Consider the following 22,226-nt stretch of genomic DNA (forward strand, 5'->3'; position numbering starts at 1 on the left):
ACTTCATAGATAATTGGCTTTCATGTTTGTAAGTTAGTTAGAGGTATAGAATTAGTTTTACTGTTTCTCTACCCTCGACCCCATTTAAAAATGCCATAGGGTACGTGTTCTGTTTCTTGGCTTGCAAGAAGATAAGTTTTGCATCAGTGATAACTGTGAAAATCACACTTTTTATTTTGAATACTGCTTTTAACTTTTAAAGATACATTTCGCTTCAGTTATCCCAGTGTCTGCTTTTTAGAAATATTTACTCTTTTGCAAAACATATGCACCTTTTTTCTACTTTTGTCTTAGATTCAGATTTCATTTCAAATGTATACTTCATTTTGATTTGGGAGAGGGAGGGAGTGTGGAGAAAGAGAGAGAAAGAAGAGAAGAGGAGAACAAATCCGAGAGACTCCTTTTAAAACTAGGCCATCTAGGCCATAAAACAATTTCACTTGTAGGAATTTATCCTAAGGAAATAATCAGAAATGGGCTCACTGATGCTTCTACAGGATGTTATGGCAGCAATAGGCATAAAAGCATAAAACTGAGTATAATCTAAAAGTCCAACGTAAAGTGTTGGTTCAATAAATTATGGTGTAAACATTCATTGAACTACTTGGCAGCCATTAAAATCATGTTGCAGGAAGAACACTTAATGATGCGGGAAATTGTTTATAATATGTTAAATGAAAAAACACAAGTTGCATAGCAGTATGGTCAATGTGCTCCCAGTTATTTCGTTATTACAGGTATATAAGCATAGCGTAACATTTGAAGGCTATATACCAAAATATTAACTGTGGTTATTTCTGCATGATAGGATTATGAGTAGTTTTTCTTAGAGAACCATATATTATTGCTTTTATGTTTAGGAAAAGTTTTTTTGGAGTTTTATGTTGTATTGCTGATCACTTTAATAGCTTCTTCTTGTATTTTAGATGTTCGCATTTTGCTTTTTTCCCTCTCTTGTCTCAGGTGTAGTTTTTCATGTTAGCATGAGTAACTTACCCCTACCTAGCATCTTGCATGCACAAAGAAGACACAATCATTGTGTTACGGTGTTGAAAGTTTGATTTGTGGTTGGTAACTTCATTACCTTAGAATGATTCCATTGAGCTCAGTGCTTATTTGGCAAGTAACTTTTCGCATTTTCACTTAATTACTGTATCGAAAACTGGGTCTCTGTGATAGAAGTGAAGTTTTTCTGAAAAGGATAATATAGTTTACATGTATTCTCTTACTGTATATGTATTAATTTTCTAGGGTTCCCAAAACAAAACATTGCAGACTGGATGGCTTAAGCAACACATTTATTTGGGGTTTAGAAGTCTGAGATCAAGCTTTTGCAGGTTTGGTTTCCTTAGAGGCCTCTCTCCTTAATTCACGATGGCTGCCCTCTTGCTGTCTCTTCATGTGGTTCCTCTGTGCACGTGTCCTGTTGTCTGTGTTCTAATCTCCTTTTTCTTATAAGGACACAAGTCATAATGGATTAGGGCCCACCCTAACGACCCCAATTTAATTTTATTACCTCTTTGAAGGCTCAACCTCCAAATATAGTCACATTCTGAGGAACCAGGGTTTAGAGATTCAACACACGAATTTTGAGAAAGACACAATTCATTTCATAACACTGTATATCATTTATGATAAGTTTTATTGACAAAGTTAAAGTAGTGTTGATGAGGTAAATTTTATTATAAATGGCTATTATAAACTGTTATAACACCTTAAAGAACTATAGGTATAAGGTACATAGAGTAGATGGTAGAAGATTGTGGATGCATTCGCATCAGTATTTTACCACCCCTGGAAGAGTGACTCAAACTCTATGACTTACTGTTGGGCCCATTTGTATATGAAGAATAGTATCTTTTATAAGGATGAATAAAATATTAGTAATTAAATATTTAAAGGACTTTCAAGTGAAGAGAGATTAGAATTAAAGGGAGTGGAATTAAGATTAGCGGGCAAAAGATACAAAGGATTTGCCCTTTGACATTTAGAATTCCCTATGGATGGAAGACCTGAAGGTTGGTTAGTTCTTTGTGACTGAAGTGCTGAATTCTTTGGGGTGCTATAAAGGACATTAATGTATTGTTGAGGTTCTGGAGGTTGATTATTTATTTTCCTTTTAAGATTCTCCAAGTGTAAGGTTTTGTTTTGTTATCTTTAAAAAGGTTAATAATTAATCCCACCTTTATATAACTAAAACAATAACAATAAAAATATTAGTACTTTAAAATGTAGGTTAATCATCAGGAAATGTGATTTCGTTAAATATTGGGAGGACTATATTCTGTTATTTTCCTTCTCCCTCTAGTGGACAGAAATATTTTAAAAATACAACATGGAAGAGTTTGTTAGTATTGGGTGTATCCCACTGCAGTCTCAGCTTTTTTTTTTTTTTTTTTTTTTAAATCTAAATATTCCAGAATCATTAAAGAAAATGTTTTATTTTTTTCTAGGCATAATAGTGGATCTTTGAATATTGAAGATGTTCTTACCAGCTTTGACAATACAGGAAATGTTTGTAAGTTCACTATATAGAAATATTTTTAGTGTTTTAAAAAGTGAATTTATAATTGGTGTTTGTTCTCACTAATGTTTATTATACTGACTAATATGTGTGTATAATAGAAACTCTTACTGTTTTTAGCTGCAAAATGAGCCTCACATACAATGCTCCTACTAAGTGGGATAAGGCGATTTTACACTTGGCAGTTGTGTGTGACAGAATGTAGGTCAGAGGAACACTGGATTTCCCAGTCCTGTCCCTTTTGTTTCTTGTTTTCATTTTGACCTTCTCAGTTAATCCAACAGAGGGGCTGTCTCTTTCTTCTTTGTTGTGTTTTGTGGGCTTGCTTTCCCACTTCCTGATGCTTCTCTCTCACTACAGAATGAACCCAGAACATGTTTTCCTTACCGCTGATATACTTTAATACCAGAATGTTTTTTGCGTTAGGCAATATTGTGATATTATAGAATATATTGTTTTTTCATCTAAGCCTGTAAGTTGTGATTTCTCCATTGAGAAAATCACTTAAATAATTATGTAATGTCATATGATTAAAGAAACAAAAAAAGAATATTTTTATATCATTGCACTGAACAAATACCCTGATAGAAGCTGTGTACTCCTTTATCTGTGTTTCATAGGATATTCCTCTTAAGATAATGAATTATCAATGATATATGACTATTTTAAATGTAAAGATTGTACTCAAATACTTTTTCTCAAAAGAAATTTCAGAACTGTAACTATTTACTGTCTGAACTAAAACAATTTTCTTTGTTACCAGTACTACTTTATTAAATGCCCCCTAATTTGAGGTCTGCATAGAATAATGTCTAACATACTTAGTTCTTAGGCTCACATTATGGCAAACTTTTCGTTGTATAGAAAAAGATATATTTTGTCACTAGGAATTTATAAATATCCTAAAAATCCTAACATATTTAAAATAATATAGGTTTCTTTTTCATGGTTTCTTTTTCATGGATAGTGACATGTGCATCTCTTAGTTTCTGCGTGTTGGCACTTCATGAATTATTTCTTATTTAGGCACATCTCATATTTTTATTGGGGTTTTGGGCAAGGACAGGCCAAGGGATGCTAATGGTGGTTGAGGAGACATTCTTCTTTAGTTCTGGAGTAATGTAAGATATTATTAAGTCAGGCTTACGCACACACAATTTAGGAACATGATTGGAGAGTGTTAAATGTGGAAATTTTGATTCAGTAATATAAAAATCAAATATTGTTCCCAGTGACTCAGTATGAAACAGGGCCACTAGCTGGCAGCATTATGTAAAACAAAAATATTTTCCTAAAGGTCTAAGCTATTATTTTATATATTGATTAGCTATCTTATACTGCTCTAACATTTTTTTCCCTATCAGCTTGTCCCCCAAATCCCCAGTTGTTGTTGCATTGACAAATGGAGAAATTGCATGTTAAAAGTATTTTTTCACTGCTATTGTTTGGTAGAGAGGTTTGAGTCTTTGGAATGAGACCTACCTACACATGAATCTTAGTTCTGAAATTCATCTTGAGCAATTTATATCGTCTCCATGAGCCACATTTTTTTTTTTTTTTTTAATCTCTAGGAACTGGATATAATGTATAGAAAGTGTATAGCATATATTACACTCTTAATGTTGACACTCAATAAATGGAAGTTATTACGGTGATGAGTATCTCTAAAACTTCTTTCAGTTTTTTTCTAATAATAAAGATAATGTTAAAAGTTATTTCGATGTTTTAAAATAAACTATTTTGATTGAACTAACAAGGCAGGAAAAATAAATTACCAAAATAAGTAATTTGTTAAATTACTTGCCATAAATGTGGCCTTAAAACCTGAATATATTGTCATAAATGTGGCCTTCAAAACCTGAATATGCCAAGTGATAGAAGTGGTGACAAAAATAAGACCTATTAAAACATGTTTTGTGTAACTTTTACATTACACTTTTTATTTTAAAAGAAAAATTTATACTGGTATTTTGCTTAATGATAAATTGGTTAAGTCCTGTTACAGTAAAGTAAGGATTGATTATAATTTTTATATAATATTTGCAAAGACTTAAAGTGATCAGTAATTGACAAAGTAATTTGTCACTTGATGCCTCAAGTGACAAATTTAACACTAATTGTGATATTAGGTTGAGTTTGTGACTAGAAAACCCAGCAGAGGGCGCCACATCATAATCCTGTCTCACTGTGCAATATACTTGGGATTAATAACTTGAATAATAACTGTACACTTTCATCATGTAAACTTATAAAGATGTATGTCTAAACATTCCCATTCGATTTATTTTTATATATTTACTATATTCAGCAACTCATTAATATAAAAATAGATTTTTCTGACCAATTTTTGAATTTGCTTTTTGTTTTAAATATCAGTTTAATTTTTATACTTCTAGCTTCAAATAAAAGAATACTTTTGATCTTGTTAATATTGATATAGGGAGAAAGTTCTATATAAGACTATCAATTCCTAAATCATCACCGTGTTAGTACATTCATAGTAAGTACACTGAGGGATGTTTAGAATGAGGAAAAAAGTTTCTAATACTGTGAGAGATCCAACAGAATTATCCATATATTTCAGGAATTAGTTTCCAGGTTAATATAGCTTCCTGATAATAGAAAGAATAACTTAATGAAAATATTTTATAGTTACAAAAATATATGTGTTTATATAGTATATATGTGTACTGTATTTATGGGTATAAAAATATATTCCTGGTTTGTATAACCCTTAATCTCAATTTTAAGCTAATTTTAAAAGCAAGTAATGATTTTATTCATTGCAAGTTTTCAAAGAGTGGAGGAGAAATCCCCCTGTATTTGTTCATTCTCTAACCAAAAAGATATGGGAAAGTCCTTAATTTTGGAGAATAAATGAAACCTTTAGATACTTTCTTGTTTCCTGATATATTAGAAAACAAAACATTATTTATATTTACCTTTATTATTTAGAAATATTGTATGTTTTAAATGTATGACCTACCCATAAAGCGTTTTCTATTTTTGAGATATCCTTTCACTGTTTAAATTCATTTGGATGTCGTAGGAAGAACTGAATCTGACACAATCATTTTGCATGATTCATTGCTCTATAGAGTATAACCCCAATCTTATTTTTATATATTTATATTTACTATTGTGGAAAAAATTATTTTGAAAGTAAGCTCCTTTTTGCTTACCTCTAACTAGGAATGGTATACATATTTTATTCTTTGGGTTCTATTATTTGAGAACCTACTTCCTTTTAAAATATCAGTGTTACTCTGTAGAGAGGTTGTGTCTGCTATTGATTCATCATGCCTGGAAAGAGGTGCCATCAAGCTACCCAGGGAAAAGTATAGGATGACAGCCTTCGCCTCAGACGAGGTGCTGGCAGCTTCTGTGTTGCATGTAACGTGCCGCTCAGGTACCTTGGGCCAGAGGGTGCTTCGCAAGCACCACAGCAGATCTCTTGCTTCTGTTTCCCTGTGGGCAGGTTCTCCTTTCCAGCTAGTTCCTGACCTCTGATTAAGGAAGCCCCATTATGCTATGTCTCTTCCAAAACCATTTTCTCTTTCTCCAAAGTTGCCTCCTTCCTCTACTGAAATGAATTTTTCAAAATATGTGATTCTCTTTAGCACTTTGTTGATCCACATTTGACTGTCATGGTATATAATGCAACTACATATTTGGTATTTAGGCTATAATAGCTTCATTTGTACTTTTTTAGCACATGGTCCTCTTTTGGCAGCATAAACAGGTGAGTTAATACTTCTCATACCACATATTGTATGCAATATATACAATGTAATGCATATAAGCCTTTAAAGAATAGGAAATAGTTATTATGTATCATTTCAGTAACCTAGTGGGAATCAGGATTTTTGACTAACACTGCAGCTTAAATTTGGGGAAATGTATTGTTAGGATTCCTTCTACTATCCCCCCCCCCCTTTTTTTGTATTTTTGCTTTTTCAGTCTTTTAAAAAAAAAAATTCTTTCTTTCTTTGAAAAATTATTACTTTTCTCCTGGCTGGGCTACATGACAGTACTCTGTGTGGTTGTTGGTGTCTCTTGATCTCCTGGAGAAATTTGTAGATCCCCTGCCTTATATACTTTTACATGTGATAGTGTGATCCACCCCCCTGCTCCCCCTGAATCCTAGGGTTGACCTGGACTTTTAATGCACACAGCTACAACCCCGTGTTTCTGGATCCTTCCTAGTGGTCTAATAGTAGAGTCTGTTTCGTGATATATCCAAAACTGATCTCGTTTGGGCTAGTAGTCAATTATTACTTAAGGAAATATTCTTATTAAAATACAAAATATTGCCCTGGCTGGTGTGGCTTAGTCGGTTGAGCTTCTTCCCGTGCACAGAGAGATCATCCATTCGATTCCCAGTCAGAGCATGTACCCAGGTTGCAGGCTCAATCTCCCATGGTAGGGAGAGCCAATCCATGTGTCTCTCTCATCGATGTTTCTCTCTCCCCCTCTCCCTTCCTCTCTAAAATCAATAAAAACATATTTAAAAGAAAAACAAAATGAGACTGTAGAGCTAGAATGTAAAGGGATTTATTGTAGCACAATGAATAACTGAAAAAAAAATCTTTAATTTTAGGTGACTGGTTAATTATGGGTGATCCATGAAATGGAATATTATATAGCTGTGTAAGATCTCTAAAACATATTAGGTTAAAAAATCACTATAGGGAATATGATCTTATTTCTGTAAAGTACATATATCCACTAAGTAGCTATGTATATGCATAGAAGTATGTCTTAATAATGTTCATAGTATTTGGTTTGGGCATTCAGGTTATTGATGACTCTCCGTCTCTTCTTTTTTTAAAAAAAAAAAAGTTATTGACTTTAGAGAGAGAGGAAGGGAGAGGGGGAGAGAGAGAGGGAGAAACATCAATGTGAGAGATAAACATCGACTGACTGCCTCCCATACACACCCTGACTTGGGATCAAACCCATAACCTGAGTATGTGCCCTGACCGAGAATTGAACCCTGACTGCCTAGTTCATGGGTCGGTGCTCAACTGCTGAGGCACACACCTGCCAGGCTAAAATATTTCTTTTAAAATAGCACTTTTCTCCAAGGAGCTCATAGCGTATTAGATGTTAATGTATTGTATCTTTTGGTGCAATGCTTTTATGAGATGAGAAATTAGAGATCAGATCACTGTAGCCCTGTATTAGGTCACAAGAGTACAAAGAGGTTAAAAACTCACTCCAGCAGACTATTGAGCTTGGGCACAGATAATTTATAAGTTCTGTTAAAAAAATGTTAAGGTTCAGTGCGTTATGTGGTTAATATACATGGGGAATGGTCAGCAGCCCTGAAACTATAGGAGGCCCCAGTGCAGGTGGGGAGCTGGTGGTATGTAGGACTGGCTCTGGATTTAGCTCTTAGCTTCTGTAGAGGATCATAATGTGTATGTAGTTGTTAGAAAGACTTCTGGAGGGTAGGTTAGGTCTCTAGATGGTAGTTTACCTAGCCACATATCTCCAGTTGTCTGACTTTGTAGCTCCACAGTTGTCAGGGCAGTTTTCTTTTTTTAAATACAATATTGGGAAAACATGCCCCTAAACCTCAGGCAGTCCTCTACATTTGTTTTTACTATTTACCAGAGAAGAAACATTTAGAAGACATCTCTTTTTAATTCACTTTTAAAGTAAGAAATTGTGTAGTTGGAATGGTTCTCTGATAATAGAGAGTACTGCAATTGTGAGAAAAGACTGATATAAACCCTGTAATCCTTTCTAGATTCATGTGTGGATGCTAATCAGTGCAACAATACTGAAGGTAGTTCATTGTCATAAACCTGCTAGGTTTTCCCTCCTTTCATTATTTGAAGGAATGTTTCTAATTTAGGTGCTTTCAAGTTTTAGCAGAAGATATGCCAAGCAAGTGTTTTTGTTTGTTTGTTTGTTTTTTCTTTGAGCAAATACTGAGTAGTACTTTTTTGTGTCTTTTAAAAAGTAGCTACCATTTCTGCCTTGGCTGGTGTGGTTCAGTTGGTCATCCTATGCACTGGAAGGTCACATCCATGTTTCTCTTTCTCTCTCTCTCCTTCCCTCTCTAAAGTCAAATTTTTTTAAAAAAGCTAACATTTCTTTTGCATCCCCTATAGTATTTATCAGGAATTTTGTGAATATTATTACCATTTAATCTTCTTAATAATTTTGCAAGGTAGTGATAACTTGCTTAAAAATTAATATTTAGTAAGTGGTTGGTACAGGAACTTATAACTACTTCACTGTATTTCTTAAAGGTAGTATTTCCCCAAAATGGCGAGAAATGTATTTTAAAAGTTCATGGTGGGAATTGAAACTAAAAGTGGTAACTTGGAGTGCTAGAAAATAACTTTGACAAATGGAAAAGAATTCTGTCCAGTGGATTGTGTCTCAGAGGAGACTGATTAAAGGTCACTGGAAAATAGGCTCTCTAGGGTTTCTGAAAGGTAGTTGACAATCTAATGGAGTAGGGATTTGGGGAGTGAGGATAGGGGTGAAAAAATGCATTTTCTTTTAATAGTCTAAAACCAAACACAGATTTTGTATTATTTCAGATGTTTTTCTTTTTTGAAAAGTAGTGCTCTTTTGCATGATAATACCATAGTAATACTGATTTGTGTTTTTGCATAGCCCTTTCTCTAAGGTATCCAATGTGTTTCTCAAGTTATATTTAAAATTGTTCTAAAATTTTTGACCACAGTGATATTTAAAAGTTGTTTACATAAACATGTCACACAAAAAGCTCGTCTAAAAGGATATTATTGTCTTTAGCAAAGTAGTTTGGGTTGTAGATAGCCTTTCCACAGAAAACTATGGATATTTGGACATTTGCATGGCTTGTGTGTGTTGCATCACTCTGTGAATGCTTGATGTGAACTAAATATTTGATGATTGAATGGATTTAGTGCTGTGTATATGTATCTCTCTCTCTCTTTTTTTTTTTTTTTAAAAGAGCTTCTCACTGGCTGTCTCCGGATCCCCCTGTCCCTCTTTTCTTCCTTCCTTCCCTCCCTCCCTCCCTCCCTCCCTCCCTCCCTCCCTCCCTCCCTCCCTCCCTCCCTCCCTCCCTCCCTCCCTCCCTCCCTCCCTTCCTTCCTTCCTTCCTTCCTTCCTTCCTTCCTTCCTTCCTTCCTTCCTTCCTTTCATATCTTTATTGATTTCAGAGAGGAAAGGAGAGGGAAAGAGAGAGAGAGAAACATCAATGATGAGAGAGTCATTGATTGAGCCCGCAACCCGGGCATGTGCCCTGACCGGGAATCGAACCCCGATCGCCTGGATCCTAGGTCGATGCTCAACCTGTGAGCCACACCCGGTCGGGCAGTATCTCATCTTTTTTATGCTCTCTCCTCTCACTCTTCACTCTCCATCCCAGCCCTGAATCTGAGCATTTGTGTTATATCTTCTGGAGGTGGGGACAATTCATGGAAGGAACAGGGGAAGTTTCGGATCGTCCTATCTGTATATAAGTTGGGAAATGTGGGTGTATTATGAATATTATCTATGCCCTACATGCTCACAATCTGCTTGTTCTAGAATACTGGATCAGGTAGAGTCTTGGTGGTAAATTCATGATTTACCTTAAGCCTTAGCTCATCCAGGTCATTGGAGACCAGACTTCTGTGTCATTGCCATTTCTCCAAGGGTCCCTTAGTTTCTCACTGAAAGGTGTTGTTGAACTCAGACTTACAATTTAAATTAAGTATAATTTTTAATTGTGTGATAGTCAAAGACAAATAGTATTTAGACTATTCCTGGACTTTGATTTTATTTTAATATTTGACAACTTAATTAGAATTTAGTGGGGATTGGAATTGAGAAATAAACCACAGCTTCTCTGCTTGTGCTTGTTTCCTGGATTCCTTTAAAGAAGAAATTAGAATAGGGGGAAAGGGGAGATTGATTCATATTGCTCTCTCTGATCTTTCTTTCTTAAATCCTGCAGATTTGTAGTTTGTGTCCTACAATTTAGCACTTGATTTTGTATCATATTGTACTAACTACTTGTTAATATTTTTCTCCCCAAATAAAACTTATCAGATGACAGGCACGTCTTAATTTTATAGGACATATACTATAGGCCCCATAAATTAATGTAAACTGAATTCAGAACACAAACTTGTTTTGCTTAGCTAATTCAATAATTGAAAAGATTTGGAAGTAGGAAAATTCACATAGAATCCTAGCTTTTCACTTTCTCTTAGAGAATGATAAAGATCTAGTAGTCTGAGTCTGAGCTCAGCTGGTAATTATCTGGAGCCAAGCAGATTTTCCACTTTGCACTCTCACCTCTCCCCCCATGGACATCTCAATTTGCCACTTCTGATACATATTATATATTTGGAGGCATTTAAGGCATGTTTTTTAGATTATTTATTTATCTACTTAAGAGTCAGTTTTGATTAGTCATTTTGTTTATTAAAGCTAATTAAATAAAATACTTGTAAATTCTTTTGGAGATAAGTCTCTTTTAATTCAACAGGTTAATCATACACTTTTGGGAAATATTTATTTCCCATATTAGCTGAGAATGGCAACAACTATTAACAGATATTAATATTTAATAGAAAATAAGATGTTACTATTTTAAATATTTCTTAACTGCCAGTACCTTTATTAAAACATATTTTTGAAGCAATCATTTCAGTTAAAATTATGAAATATATTACAAAATCAAATTGAAAACTAATATGGAGGTATAAGAGAAAATTTAAATATTTGTGAGTATATGTGTATATTTGTGCATGTATATGTGTATGTGTATATATAAAATATATAGTTAATTTTATCTTTATTTGCCTCTTCTTTATTTATAGATTAGAAAAGAAAGGGCAGTCTCAAGTGTTTATTAAGTACCTATCATGTGCTGTCCTGCATTTTCAATTCTCAAATGATTTTCAACTTTGACTGAAAAGGAATAAAACATTCTACAGATGTTGAAGAAACTATTGTTTATTAAAATCTGGATAACCCAGCTGGTGTGGCTAAGCAGTTGAACATAGACCTATGATCCAGGAGACCCTGGTTCGATTCCCAGTCAGGGCACATGTCAATTCCATGTCTGTGAAGCCTTTCCTGATGCTTTCTTACCTGTTCCAGTCTGATCTCTAGGTCTGCTACAAACCTTTCATCTCAAAATCTCCCTTTACTATCATCCTGGGGTTTCTTTTCATCCGTCTGTTTTGTTGCATCTCATTTCCCATATTCCATGGTTTTCTCTTTGTTTCCACCATCATTTGGGGTGATTATAAACTCCAGTTGCTTCCTGAGAGGGTAAGGGGAAGTACATTTTTAAGACCTTGCAGTACTTTGGTTGAATATAAAATGATAGAATTTGAAATAGTTTCTAAATTTTATAGCAGCGTGTTGTAGATTCTAGGGTTGCATGTGCAAAGTCCCGTGCTGTTCTCATTCTCCATCTTTTTTATGAAACCTGTTTTCTCTGGAATTTGACATAGTCTTCTCTTATTCTCAATGTTCTAAATTTTGGCAGGGCTCTATTTTCAAACATTGTGTCAGACCTTTGGTGGGTACAATCAGTTTAGAAAGTCGCATTTTTCAGTTCTGGGAAATTTTCTGGAATTATTTATTTTTTTTAATGTCTTTGAGAGGTTTTATATATATATATATATATTTTTAATTTTTAATTAAAAAAAATTTTTTTTTTGTTTAAAATATTACAGATGTCCCTTTTGCTCCCCAATGACCCGTTCCACCCCAACCCCTCCCCCTCTCCAGTCCTTCTCCCCACCATTGTCCGTGTCCTTGGGTTGTGCACATATGCATATAAATTCTTCGGCCACTCTCTCCCCCTCCACCCATCTGCCCTCCTCCATCCCTCTGACATTCATCAGTCTGATCTACGCTCAGCTTCTTTCATAATTTTCTCTTTCTGTTTTCTCTGTTGTCTCTTTCTGGAACTTCCATTATGTTGGACATCCTGGACAGGTTCTCTAATTATCTTTCTGTCTTTTGTTTTGCTTTTTTAAAAATCCGCACCTGAGGATATTTTTTCCATTGCTTCTCAGAGAGAGTGAAAGGGTTGGTGGGGGGAGAAACATCAATGTGGGAGAGATACATCGATGGGTTGCCTCTCGCACGAGCCCCAACTGTGACTGTGGATTGAGCCTGTAACTGAGGTACTTGCCCTTGGCTGGAATCAAACCTTGGACCCTTCAGTCCACAGGCCGACACTCTAGCCACTGAGTCAAACCAGCTAGGGCTTGCTTTGCATATTTTTGACTTTTTCTTTACTCTCAGGGATAGTTCTAGAATTTTATCTTGTAACCTTCCTGTTGGATTTTTCATTTTTATTTTATGCTTTTTAATGTCTAAAAGCTCTTTTTTTCTTAGATTCCATCCCCCTCCCATTGCATTCTTTTCATATTTGATGGTTTCCTAGTTTTAAAAAATATATTACTGGAAGTTTTTTTCTTTCATCTCTGTTTATTGCCTCTCTTTCCTTCAAGTTACTTTTTCTGTTTTTTCTTTGGCCCTTGTTTTTTATAATAGGGGGTCTTCATCAGATATCTGGTGGTCTCTAGGGTTGTGTACTATGAAAGTGATTGGATTCTAGCTTGTGATATCCTTGCTTGTTGATTACGGTTTCACTGTGGGATGATCCTGCTGGGCTGTTTCATGAGGAATCCTGGATGTCCACATGTTTAGTTCTGTCTCTTAAGCTGATCTGTTTCCCAGAGAAAACTCTTTTGAGTCTGTTGCTTTTGGGAATGTGTATACCTTAGCTGCTGGCATTTTGGATTGGGTAGGAAGAAGAGTCTCAACATTCAGTTACTCAATTTCTTTTTAGAAAAATACTTTACCTTACCCTTCACTACCCTCCTTCAACTGAACTAATAATACCCTACAGTCCAGGGACCCTCTGATTTATATTCTTTGGAGACTAGACTGGATGATAGTTATTTGGAGTGGGAAGGAGATAACAATTTCAAGGTCTAACTGCTTTGTAAATAGATTTTCAACAAATTTTTCTGTATTTAGCCCATTCTCACCTCCATTTACAGGGATGTGAATGACTTCCCCCCACTGACAATTTAGGATTCAGCTTTTTGCTGTTAGCTTCTTGTGCCTTTATGAACCCCACTTTCATTTTCAAATCTGCTTGCTTTTGTTTTAGGTGGTGTATCAGGAAGGGAGTGGAACCTTATATATAGAGTCACTCTAACATCTTTAACTACACACACACTCCCACACCCACACCCACACTTACCAATCTCAGATAAATGCCATAGCAACTTAAAAATAACAAGAAAAAAATTTAAATTTCATTTTAAGTTAACTGTTATCAGCGAGGTGCTCTCCGTGTCCCCACCTGTTGCTGGTGGAAATGGGCTTCTTGTGATGTCACGAGAAAAGGAATTTTCTGAGACTCGCACAGGAGAATGAGTGATATTTATTTGCATGGAATTAAACTCCTGCGTTTCCAAGGTCCCATCTCCCTTCGTCCCATCAAACAAAAAGCCCAGCTGTATCTTCAGCAGAGCTAGGATTAAAGTCAGTGTTCAGAGTTTCTGCTCCTTATTTGCACAATCCAGTCCAGTCAGCATTAAGCTAGCTCAGCATGTGTTCCCAGCAGCAGTCATTGCGTGTGGGGCCCACATGGCCCTGGGCCATAAGGCTTCTAGTGCTACATTTCAGGCTTGAGCAGGGGCAGGTACAAGGAAACTGGAGCAAAGCCAGAGGAATGAGAGAGGGGGAGAGAGAATTCCTTTGTTTCTGGATTTTAACCTTTTAAGATTTTGTGCACTTCCAGTGGCTCCACCCCTTCTAGCCAATCCATGGTTCCTCAGGCTAGACTGAAAGGCAGGTATCTTCCCTACATCACCCCGACTTTACTGTGCATGTGTCCATCTTCTCCTTCCCCCAGTGATCTACCAGGAATGAAGAGGTGAATCCCTGGGGAGTGTGAAATTGCATCTTCCTGGTGAAGCTGCCCAGATGGCCATGCTTATAATGTCTGGCCTCCTTTTTGCTCCTTTCCTATTATTAATTTAACTAGCTAGTTACAATGGTAACACTTGAAAATATTTCCAGTTTAAGTATATTGAGATGAATCACCATGACTTTGCACAAGTTTCATAAATTACCCCCACCCCCAGATCATTTCTGAATTCTTTAGCCTTCAAGAGTCAACTCAAGTGTCACCCTTCTATAAATCCTTCCTTGACGCTTCTAAGCTACAGCTGCGAACATATATCTTATGTTTACCTGTAGATTTAAAAAAATACACCACTAAAACATATCACATATAATTATAATTGTGTCTAAATTACTCACTAGACACTAAGCTCCTAGAGGCAAGAATCATTTTTTTTCTGTCTGTGTATGTACAGTGCCTGACATATAGTGAATAATCAATAAATGCTTTATGGATTAGTGAACTTAATATTTTAAAAAGGAAAATCACACTTTAAATAAATTAAGTTATTATTTTATAAAATGTTCACTGTACAAAATAATTTACTTTAGGATTCTTTTAAATAGCCCATGTCTCCAGTATTTTTAAAATTTCATTATATGTGTTTTTCAAGGAACACATTTACATTGTATCCTTTTTTTATATTTGTGTATATATACACACATTCTATATTGTCTTTCTTTAGTAGGGATGTTACTTATATATAAGAAAAAAATAAATGTTAATTTGTTACTCATATTGGTGATGTTTTTTCCCTCCAAATATCTTTTGCTGGGAGAGCACTAAGTGGCTATTCACCAAGCTTGCTGATCAGTGCAATATATTTTAAGAAGCTAGTTCCAAAATACATTCAAATAGCATGTACTGTTCCTCATGAATTGCTATTTCTTTGCTTAAATTTCCCACTCGGACCACCAGCAATCCCTTAAGTACTTTTCCTACCAGCTAATGCTAGCTTTTAAATATCTACTTAATGTTACTCCTTTCTTTCTCTTTGTTGCCTCTGTCATTTAATATACCTCTATGCCTGCCTGATGTTGTTCCCTTTCAAGGTCTTTTTATGCTTTTAGGATGATCTTTCCTAGCCTATTTTTCTACTATCTTAGATGCTTTGATTCTGCTGTTTCTCCATCTCAAAGAGCTTAGTAGAGGGAGGAAGTGAATATTATGGGTGAATTTTTAAAAAAGTTATGTACAATATTAAAGAATACAAATGCTGGTGTTTACTATAAACTAATGTTCTCAAAAAGATTTTGATAAACTTTTAAAGTCATTCATGGAGACAGAACTATTAAAATGGATTTTAATATTTGTAGTTTTTAATATTTAAATAGGTTTTAATAGTTAAAATTTCATAGACAAGGGAAAAAAGGAACATTAAAATTTGGTAGTTGTTCGAGTTGAATGGTGAGTATATGGGAGTTCATTATTTTCTATTCTCTTTGTTTTTGTGTATATTGAAACTTTCCCATACAAAGTTTAAGAAAATTGAAATATTGTTTTTCATTTTTGACCCAGCAATCCCATTTTTTGACATCTGTCCTCCAGTACCTAAGGATACATGCACAGAGATGTTAATTATAGCATTATTTGGCTTGGAAAGGAAAATAGCCTGGAAACAGTATGATGAGTCTATTCCCATCATTAATAGAGTAGTTAGCTAAATTACAGTGTATTTATATAGTGGATTATTATGTAGTAATTAAAAAGACTAAATTGGCCCTGGCCAGTGTGGCTTAGTTGGTTGAGCATTGTCCTGTGCACTGAAGGGTCACCAGTTTGATTCCTAGTCAGGGCACATGCTCATGTTTTGGGTTCAATCCCCGGTCTGGGTGTGTTTGGGAGGCAACCCATTGATGTTTCTCTCTCACATCAATGTTTCTCCCCTCCCCTCCCCTCCCCTCCCCTCCCCTCCCCTCCCCTCCCCTCCCCTCCCCTCCCCTCCCCTCCCCTCCCCTCCCTCCCCTCCCCTCCCCTCCCCTCCCCTCCCCTCCCCTCCCCTCCCCTCCCCTCCCCCTCCTTTCCTCTCTTTCTAAAAACCAATCAATAAATAAAAGAATAAATTGAGTTATATGCTATATTCTGGAGGGATGCCCAAGATGTATTGTTGAGTAATGTGTATGTGTGAATGTGCCAACAGCTGTGAAAGTATATATACACCAAATTAACAGTATTGGTCACTTCTGGAAAGTGCGACCTGTGGGGATAGGGTGGAGGAAAAATTAATTTTTTCTCTATTAATATTTATATTGTTTGATTTGTTTCAAATATGTCTTACTTTGGGGGATGTAGTAAAGATTTTTTTGAATAAGTATAAAATTAAAATATTTTCAAAGTGAGTATGAGTTCATCTATGACAATAAAAACTCATTTTTAAAGTTTTACAAAGAAGTGGAAAGTGATATGCATAGGAGAGCAAATGATGAATTAGATCGTAATTTGCTTTCAAAAAGAACTCTGACTCTATTCTTTAACTTCCACTAGAAATTTCCTGGTGACAATGAGATTTTGGCCTTCTCTTCATTAATTCAGTAGCCCCTAAAAATGTTACTGTGCCTAAAATTTAAGCTTTTTTTGTTATGATAATTGAACCAATCTATTTTATATATAAAGATGTCTAATTCTGAAGAGGCCATATTTAACTTAGGAACAGAGTATGTAGTTATATCAGTTAGGGTTCTTTGATTGCAAGCAACAGAAATGGACTCGCTAGCTAAGGCAAAAAGAAGTGTATTGGAAAGCCCTGGCCGGGTAGGTTGGTTGATTAGAGCATTGTCCAGATATGCCCAAGGTTGTGCATTCCATCCCTGGTCAGGGCACATACAAGAACCAACCAATGAATGCATGAACAAGTGGAACAATAAAGCTTGCTCGCCCTCCCTCCCTCTCTATGTCTGTCTCTTCCTCCCCCCTCTCTAAATATCAATAAAAAAAAAAAAAAAAAAAAGCAATGTATTCGAAGGATAATACTAAGCAGGTAATAGAATTTAAGTTTCATTTGACTATTGGGCATTTTGCTTTATGTTTTACTATTCCTCTAATTGTATTTCCTATTTTTAATTAGAGCTTTGCACTGAAAGTTACTAGCCAAACGCCTTTTGTCATCTTGCTTTTAAAGGTTTAAATTTAGTTTTTTAAAAAAATAAAAATTACCATTCCTAAAAGAAACTTATATAGTGTCCATTATTTAAAGTGTGCTCTAGTAAATGGTGAGTTTGGAATTAGTTTCATTTAAGAGCTATAGCATTCAAATACTTATGGATAGTCTCAGTCTACATATATTATTATTATTTTTGATTTATTTATTGAAATTTTGGGGGTGAATTTGGTTTATTTCTGGAAGTTCCATTGTGGAACCTTCTATGTTTTCTGTCTCTCAGCTCATCATGCTCATGTTTTCCTTTACCTTTTAAACACATGGATCATAGTTACATTAACTGTTTTAACATCTTTGCCTGGTAGTTCCATCATCTCTGTCATTTCTGGTTCAGCTTCCATTGATTGATTTTTTTTCCCTTCCTGCTGGTTATGGGTCATTTTTTTTTTCCCTTTTTGCATGCTTGATGATTTCTTATGAGATACCAGATAAGATGAGTTTTATGTTGTTCACCAGATTTTGTTAAGTTTCCTTAAATTGTGTTGGACTTTGTTCTAGCATGCAGTTAATTAGAATCAGTTGGATTGTCTTGAGGCTTGCTTTTAAAAAGCTCTGTTAGTGCAGGATGCATAGCAGCCCTTCATTCTAGGGCTAATTTAACTCCACTTCTAAGGTGATATCTTTCCGAGGATTCTAGTCACTGTTCCTATGTAGTACAAAGTCTTTTCATTCTGGTTGGTGGAAAAATGAACGACTTCTAGCCCTGTGTGAGCTTTGGCAGTTTTTCTACACACTCTTTTCTGGTGTCTTTTCTCCTTTGCATAGCTTCCTCTCATGCATACACAGACTAGTTCTCAGCCAAAGATAACTGCACGAGACCTTTCTACAGAGTTTTAGAGCTTTCTCTGTGCAGTTCCCTCCTTGTGGTACTTTTGTTCCACAAATTTTAGCTGCTTTGGCCTCCTCAAAATCTAATCTTTGTCTCTTCAACTCAGAAAGATTGTTGTACTCTATGTGGGTACCTCCTCCCTGAAATATGATCTAGAAACTTCTCTGTGCAATAAGTTGGTACAATTGTAAAGATTGCTTTGTTTGTTTCTTTTCCCTTAGGGAAAAGATCATAGTCCTATGCTGTCCGATGTCTGAAAAATATTGCCCCATATTTTGTTATTTGGGAATGTAAATTCAGTCTCTCTTATTTCATCTCAGCCAAAAGTAGAAGTCTCTTGCATCTATTTTAAAATACATTTTCACTGAGTATAGAATTCTAGGTTGCAATTTTTTCCTTCAGTACTTCAAAGATGTTGCTCCAATGTTTTCCAGCTTTCATAGTTTCTGATGAAAATCCTGCTGTAATTTTTATCTTTGTTTTTCTATATATAAAACTCCTTTTTCCTCTGAATCCTTCAAGATTTTCTCTTCATCTTTGGTTTTCGCATTTGGTTATGATGTGCCTATATATGTTTTTGTTTATATTTATCCTGTTGGAGGTTCCATTCCTTGTATTCTATGGTTTGTTGTTGTATTCACTTTGGAAATGTACTTCTTAATCCCTTCACCTTTTTCACTCACCCCCAAAACCCCCCTCCCATCTGACATTCCAAAGGTAGGTTATCATAGATGCAAAGACAATAGACAGGCTCAGTTAAGGGAGATTACAGGCCTAGGACATGACTACCCGCCACGACTCGCCTTTAGTTAGGAAATTTTCATTTCAGACCACCCTGTGTGGTTACTTTAGGTCTCTGAGTTTGTAAGGCCCACCATGCAGGCCTCCCCTGAGCTTGTCAGGTTTAGTATGTGGCCCCTTTTTTGTCCACAAGAATTAGTATGTGTTGGTAATGCAAACTAATATTTCTGGAGACATATAATATTCTGGCTATAGTTTTGAATGGCTGTTCAACCTGAAATAGCCTCTTTCTTGGTCTCTGTTTTATTATACTTCCTTCCTCATCTCCTACCATACTGGAGCTACTAGTGCCCTACTGGGTTACCCTTTCAAGGTTTGGTTCTTGTTTTGTTTCTGAGAGTATAATAATTTAATGAGGCTAAAAGAGTAATGTGTAAGACAAAAGAATAAAAGCTACCAGAGTTAGATTAACGTACCAGAGTTGGCTCTCAATAAGTAGAATTAAATAGTTTGTGATACCACATGTGATATATGTGTGTATATATAAATATATTAAGACAAAATTCCCTAAATAATAAAAATAGTAAGTCACCAAGAGAGAGAAGCCTTCATAAAGTGAGAGCATTGTTTTGGGAATTGTGACTTGAATAATAGTGGGCTTTAAGCTCTGAATGTTTGAGCTTCTCAAGTTGTTAGATCAAGTCAAAGTATTCTATCTAGAACAAAGGTACTCTTGGTGGAGCCTAAGCCTAAAGGGGCCACATACTAAACCTTATAGTCTCTGATGTTTAAAAGAACCTGCTCAAACATATGATCTCTATCAAATATAAAGTTAGAGACTGGAATCACACCTTTCATTTCCTTTTTTTAAAATCTCCTTTAGCAGCCCTGAAGAGTTTTCACCAAATTGCGAACTGGAGTCAGGTAATAATGTTTGTTTCTGAGCTTTCAGAGGAAGCTGTTTATTTTAGTAGGCAATTTTCATGTGTGATGAAGTGAAATGTTGAGAAGGCAGCCTCTCATTAGTGGACAAACAATGCCTAAGAATTTAGCTAATGGCCCCCCTTCAGTGCAGAGAATAGATGGCAACAATTGTACTTGCAGACTAGACCCGGAGCTACTTGTTTGGCTGCTAGGTGTTAATGCAAATTTGTTCTTCAGCTCATTCAACCCTGGGGCTCCCATCCTTTGATTTAATTAAATGTAATTGGTTACATTGCTCCTCCCAGACCCCTGAGGTGTTTTTGTTTATTGCTTACTCTTTGCAATAAAGCTTCAATTCATGGCACAAAATGCTGGATAAATAAGTCTTTTTTTTACTATGTTGGATTTACAGGGAGATTATTCCGTTCAAATAGTTTGGCTTTACTGTTAAAAGTAAATGACCAGTGAAATAAACTCATTGGGTGGCAAATGTAGCATATCCAGAAGCAAGGCATTAAGTAGGATAAATTACATAAGATTAAGAAAAGATATGAAGTTGTAATGTTAAGTTATAAAGATTTGCAAGAGTACTATGAGATATCAATGCTGTAAATAAATAAGGCTTTAATAAGTAAGGTTATCATTGCTGTAGCACATTATTATTAAAAAGTTACTTTAAAATGCCAGTTATGAAAGGGTCTAAATTCATTTTTTAATCATGCAGAATTCTCATCCTCATAAATATGCAAGTGGCATTGTTGGGGACAAAAGCGAGAATGATATTGACTTAAATTAGGTCAGCACAATTAACCTATTTTTTTTAAATGAAAGATTTTATTCCTTCTGCCTAAGTTTTGTTTTTAACCTGAAGATACTGTAAATAACATTTTTTTGTAAAGTGATATTTTTCACTTTCAAGTTTCATTTTAGTTTTGGGATAAACTATCTTTGTGGTAATTTCTGAGGAAGAGCTCAAAAAGTTAAGAAAATTAGAAAAGTACCATTAGCACTTCCCAATCCAGTTTTAAGTACTGAACTGTGTAAGTGATGTTTTCCCTTTTTGTCCTTGTCAGTTGGATAAAATGGCCTACCAGAGTCTGACATTTATTAGTGTTGCCAGGTTAACTCCTTTATCGCTTTCTTCTTTTCCTGGCTTTGCTTTTTCCCTTTTTTACAGCAGAGGTGTAAGATACTGCACCAATGATTTTTTCATTAATGTGATAGACTTTCTAAATCTTGCTGTGTCACAGGCCTACTTAATATCTCTTCTGATGGAAAAAAATGAAAAATCCATGATAAGAACACAGGTATTCTCAGTGCAATATAAAGCTTCAATTCCTCACAATAGGATTGTTTTGCAGGAATATTTTTCTAGGCTCCTCTTATATTCTATTGCCGGAAGTACTGGGGTTTTAAGCATGTCATGTTGTGCTATCAGAAAGGTAGGCCTTTCTTCTGGTGGATGCTCCTGATGAAAACCAAGTGGTAATTATAATAGAAAACGAGAAAACACTCCCTTTGAGAGGTAGAGAACTGGACTTAGATGTTAGCTCAAAGGTAAGTGTGTTCAGAGAAGTGGAGTACCATATTCACATCTTGGAAATGAGCTGTCAAACTGGCTGTGCTTCACATTCAGAGGGAGTCTTAGCCTCCATCAGCTTACTAATGTCCTAGGTCCAAAAAGCTTGAATGGAAAGAACAGGCTTTGTCAGCTGGGGTCAGAGTGATTTAACTTCTAGCCTAGTTTATGTGAAAAAGTCACAGTTTAACTACTGACCCTCATTCTAGCAAATAAGAATGTTGAACATATCACAATATGCTGGATACTGAGGGTTTCTTTTGTAAATGGAAATTTAATGTAAAACACAGAAGGGAGGGAAATGTCCCTCCCAGTGGTCTTCTAGATAAAACCAGATACTCGTCACTTGTACTTGAGTAATTTTCCTCCCTGTGCACTGGTAATAATAAGCCCATTGCCCTTCCCCTGACTGCGACTCTCCTGAATCCACAGCTTTGATTGGAAACTCTCAACCCCTGACTGGTCTCGGGAGCACTGATTACAGAGGCACCCCACACACTTCCCTCATAAACATTTGGCAGATCAGAAAGT

General features: G+C 35.6%; 1 protein-coding gene across 1 annotated transcript in view; it reads left to right on the plus strand.

Moving 5' to 3' along the window:
* The window catches only part of CAMKMT (calmodulin-lysine N-methyltransferase), a 246,076-nt gene that overhangs the window by 10,915 nt on the left and 212,935 nt on the right, over nt 1-22,226 (plus strand). Inside the window, exon 3 of the mRNA XM_087823527.1 lies at nt 2,454-2,518. Coding sequence (XP_087679653.1) covers nt 2,454-2,518 — 65 coding nt within the window. The remainder of the gene's footprint in view (nt 1-2,453; nt 2,519-22,226) is intronic.

The sequence above is a fragment of the Miniopterus natalensis genome, chromosome 13, assembly GCF_054644295.1.
Source record: "Miniopterus natalensis isolate mMinNat1 chromosome 13, mMinNat1.hap1, whole genome shotgun sequence".
Taxonomy (NCBI): Eukaryota; Metazoa; Chordata; class Mammalia; order Chiroptera; family Miniopteridae; genus Miniopterus; species Miniopterus natalensis.